Below are 4,311 nucleotides of genomic sequence, written 5' to 3' on the forward strand. Positions count from 1 at the left end.
CTGGTTTCCTGTCTTTCTACACTAACATAAAAATGCAGTTTAAGTGGTGAACAGACCTAAGAAAGAAAGAAAGAAAGAAAGAAAGAAAGAAAGAAAGAAAGAAAGAAAGAAAGAAAGAAAGAAAGAAAGAAAAAAAACATCAACAAAGTGCTTCTGGTAAGGGATTCCACAGATTAGGGGCATAATTAATGAACGCAGCATCACCAAGTTTCTTCTGGGATAAACTAGCAGCAGAAGGCCTAAAGTACGTACTCTTGGAGGCGTTCATGTGTCATTGGCTGTTCAGTGTTCACCCTGGTCACATTAATAGGCTACTATAAAAACAAGTATAGGAGGACTTTGAAGACAACTCTAAATTACAGTGTAAAGTAGCCAAGATTGGTGTGATGTATGGCCTTGACAGCCCATACATCCAAACATGCATTAAAAACTCACTTTGCCACTCACTTTATTCATGCACATACCCTCTATAGACTTCTTGGGGAAGTATATAATGCATTATCAAGTCTTCTGAGATGAAAGAAGGCTTTCTTGGTCACAGTGCCATAGGACTTTCAATGAACAGCAAGGCCTTTCTGATCCAACCGAATAACAGTTGACAATGTCCCTAAATATACCAATTAACTAAATTAGCAAATTAACTCAATTAGCAAAACTGTTGACTGGAAATGTGGCCTTGGAATTTCTCTTTGAATACTCCGGAACTCTGGTGTATCACATGATTTTGTGAGTCAATGAAGTGGTGTTGAGTAGATAATGCATGGAACACAGGATCGGGTAAAGATAGAGATAAGAAATTATGAATAAATATATAAATAACAATAAAATAAAAATATAAAACAATTATAGGAATGGAAAAAAAAAATAAGTCAATAAAGTAAATAGACTTTGACACGGACCATAATCATCTGTTAGGCCAATAATGTTCCTGGAAAATGGTACCATCATCTCTCCTGGTGCTGCACCCCTTTTTTCCTTCTATCACACCAGGATACTGTGACACCCTTTACTGATGCATGCATCCTTGATCCTGATCTGCCTACTCATACCACCTTAAGTTCTACCAGGCCTATTTTCCCCTATAGGGTTGGTGTTGTCGTAGATTTGAAGGAAGATAGGGCGAGGGAGGAGGCCCTGGATCCAACTTTGGCCTTGGTGTTTTGGTTTCCCAGTGCTGTGCTTCCATCAGATCCAACCAATAGCCTGAGACCTTCCTCTTCTGAACTCAGCAAACTATGAGCAAAATTCTCACTCTGCATGATCTTTTCTATGATGTCGTCAGGATTCACCCTGGTGTCGTTAACTCTCCTTGACTGGTTCTCTACAAAGCTGTGCCTCGTGGAGCAGGTGACAGACCTTGAGGAGCAGCTGACAGACCTCGTGGTGGAGGTGACAGACTTCCTGACATGAGTCTCAATGACATTGTGCATGGCTCCTCCCTTTCTGTCCTTATTAAGACCTCCGGTCTCGGCCTGTGGGATTCGCGACGTCATAGCCGTCGATGGCGGCGTTTTAAAACAGGGGTCTGCAGACATAAGCTGCATGGTGATAACAACCTTGAGGATGGAATTGTCCTGTCTTCTGGTGACTGGGTTGAATTGAAAACTGTTATAATATTTCAGGTCATATCCCTCCAGTAGACACTGACGTGTGGTACTGTCCGACCCAGCAAACTCTGAGAGGTTCAAGTCGACATAGCCCAGCTTCATAAATGCCTTTCCTCCCTTCTCTTCCATGCGCACAGACACCCGGCACACACAGGGTTCTAGAACTCCTGTCCTTTCCTTGGCACTTAATTTGCATTCAAAGGAGAATCTCTTATTCCACTGCACACTGTTATCTTGGACTGGTTCCCGAGAGGACACTTCGGTAAAGCGACCATCAAAGAGTCTGATTTTACAAAATATAACTCCATTGACGAGGGGGATCAAAGAGAGATCGACCAAGTCGAAGTCTACTTTGAATTTAAATTTCTTTTTCTTTGCTACAATGAAAGACATCGTGACAGAATATCTTTTCTCTCCACAGAGGGAATGGTGCCATAAGTGTGCGTGTTGCTGACTGGGGACGTTTACTACCGAAAAGTGGATTTGTTGGTGACTAAATGACGTAGCGATGTCATTGCATGATGATCATCTATGACGTCATATTGGTGACATCATGATAATATGGGGATTTGTGCATTTATCAATTTTTGAGGGTATAACAGGTTTGTTTTTTGTTCAATGTTTGTTTTAAAAACGCCATTGACAATGAAGGGAAAATTTACGTCATATTGTCTCTTTATTGTTAATGGCATTTAATGTTTGTGTTGGCACCGTTTGTTTTACATCACCTAATCAACATGAGTTAGACGTTAATATATTAGCGCCCCTCACTTCACACGGGTGTGATTCTTATGGGAGATCTGCCTATCCGCCCACTTGGCACATTCCGTCCCGGTCCATCCATTCCACCCGGTCCATCCATTCCACCCGGTCCATCCATTCCACCCGGTCCATCCATTCCACCCGGTCCATCCATTCCACCCGGTCCATCCATTCCACCGGGTCCTCAGTGATACGCAGTCTGAGTTTTAAGTCCATCCTGTTGTGCGGTTCTCGAGATACGCTGTTCACACGGGGCACACACACGCACACGCACACGCACGCGCACGCGCACGCACGCACACACACACACACACACACACACACACACACACACACACACACACACACACACACACACACACACACACACACACACACACACACACACACACACACACACACACCCTCACACCCTCACACACACACACACACACACACACACACACACACGTGAAGCTGTGAGTGGGGAGTGTTGGCTGATGAATGAATATCAACATCCTAATACATCCTGATACTGGGAAAACACTTTGTTTGAAATAGACACTCAAGTAAAAGTCCATAATATAAAATAAAAAACTTTTCAAATGTATAAAAACCTTTGAAATCATGTAGACAGTTATAGACCCCACAGAGGTTGATGTGGAGTTCCAGCCCAGGGGGTCTAAAACAAAATACATACATGGATGCACCTGGGGCGAATCCACAGTGATGTATCCCAAGGTCATCGGGGTTTCGGGTCTCCCAACATCATACCCCTCACTCAGGTGACCCAGCCGGGGTGATCAAGTCCCGACTTACGTCCCAGTAGCTACCCTCGATCAGTCCCATGAGGGAAAAACCAGGGCCACACAATCCGTTCCTCCTGAACTACTCTGCCGGGACTGGGAGGTACCATTCTGGCGCGTGGAAGGACTAGGCTCTGTGGGTTGACACCTGTCCGGGCCCCTCCTACGTCTCACCAGGTCCACACCTGCTCTCACCAGGTCAGGCCCTGTGCGTTGCACCAGACTCCCAGCACCAGGCACTTTATTCAGGAATGGTGGATTCTCAAGCCGCAACAGTTCCGCAGGCTCCACCTTGCCCTTGGTGGTGCCGCAGGCTCCGCTTGAGGCTTGAATGGCCCTCCTAAAGGCCTCACTGTGGGTTTGTTGGGCTCCTTCCTCACGGAAGACACAGGCTGGGGCGCCAACCCATACTGCTCCCGGGTTAAATGCTAAATGCTTGATATTCTTATTTATTTCCCATTATTATATTGGTGCATTTATATAGCGCCTTTATCCAAGGCGCTTTACATAGATTGTGCATTACATTCACCCACTCACACACACATTCAAACACAGATGGCAGCGGAAACCAAGGCACCAACCAGCACATCAGGAGCAATTAGGGGTTCAGTGTCTTGCTCAAGGACACTTCAACACTAACTCTGGGGGAGCCTGGGTTCGAACCGGCAACCTGCTGTTGCCATCTAGACACTCTACCCCTGAGCCACCACCGCTCATTTGTTTCTCTATTTTTTCTTTTATAAATCAACACTATTGAACACCCTTTGTGTGTTGGTTAAAATATATATTAAACCTACCACCTAGCAGTGTGTCGCAGGTTTGAATCCAGACATCTCTCTCCCCATTTCCTGTGAAACCAATGTATTAAGTATGTATTTAAAAAGCGCTTCTGACAATCACTCATTGGATCCTCAAATTGTCCACCAAACCAGCTAACTCTACACCCTGTCACCCTCTCCCTTTCTCTACAGCTGTAGACTCAGAGAGTTGAAGAAAACAAACTTTAATGAGGCATTTTCCCCCAGTCTGTAAAAAGTAACGGCAGTGTACCTATTTATCAAACTTAGCACTGACCCTAATGAAAATTTTAAATCAAGTAAAAACTAAATTTGAGCACTTCCACCACTGACGACATCAAAATACAAAGTCACAAAACG

The 4,311-nt window shown here is 44.6% G+C and overlaps 1 protein-coding gene across 1 annotated transcript; it reads right to left on the minus strand.

Moving 5' to 3' along the window:
• Positions 1-1,079: 1,079 nt before the first annotated feature.
• Positions 1,080-2,000, minus strand: LOC310868471 (EEIG family member 2-like; the record flags this gene model as incomplete). The annotated part of the gene is made up of 1 exon (XM_083778929.1): positions 1,080-2,000. The coding sequence occupies one exon, from the start codon at positions 1,998-2,000 to the stop codon at positions 1,080-1,082; it is 921 nt and encodes a 306-aa protein (XP_083635055.1).
• Positions 2,001-4,311: the final 2,311 nt, after the last annotated feature.

Source organism: Protomyctophum parallelum (assembly GCF_964188405.1).
Source record: "Protomyctophum parallelum genome assembly, chromosome: 13".
Taxonomy (NCBI): domain Eukaryota; kingdom Metazoa; phylum Chordata; class Actinopteri; order Myctophiformes; family Myctophidae; genus Protomyctophum; species Protomyctophum parallelum.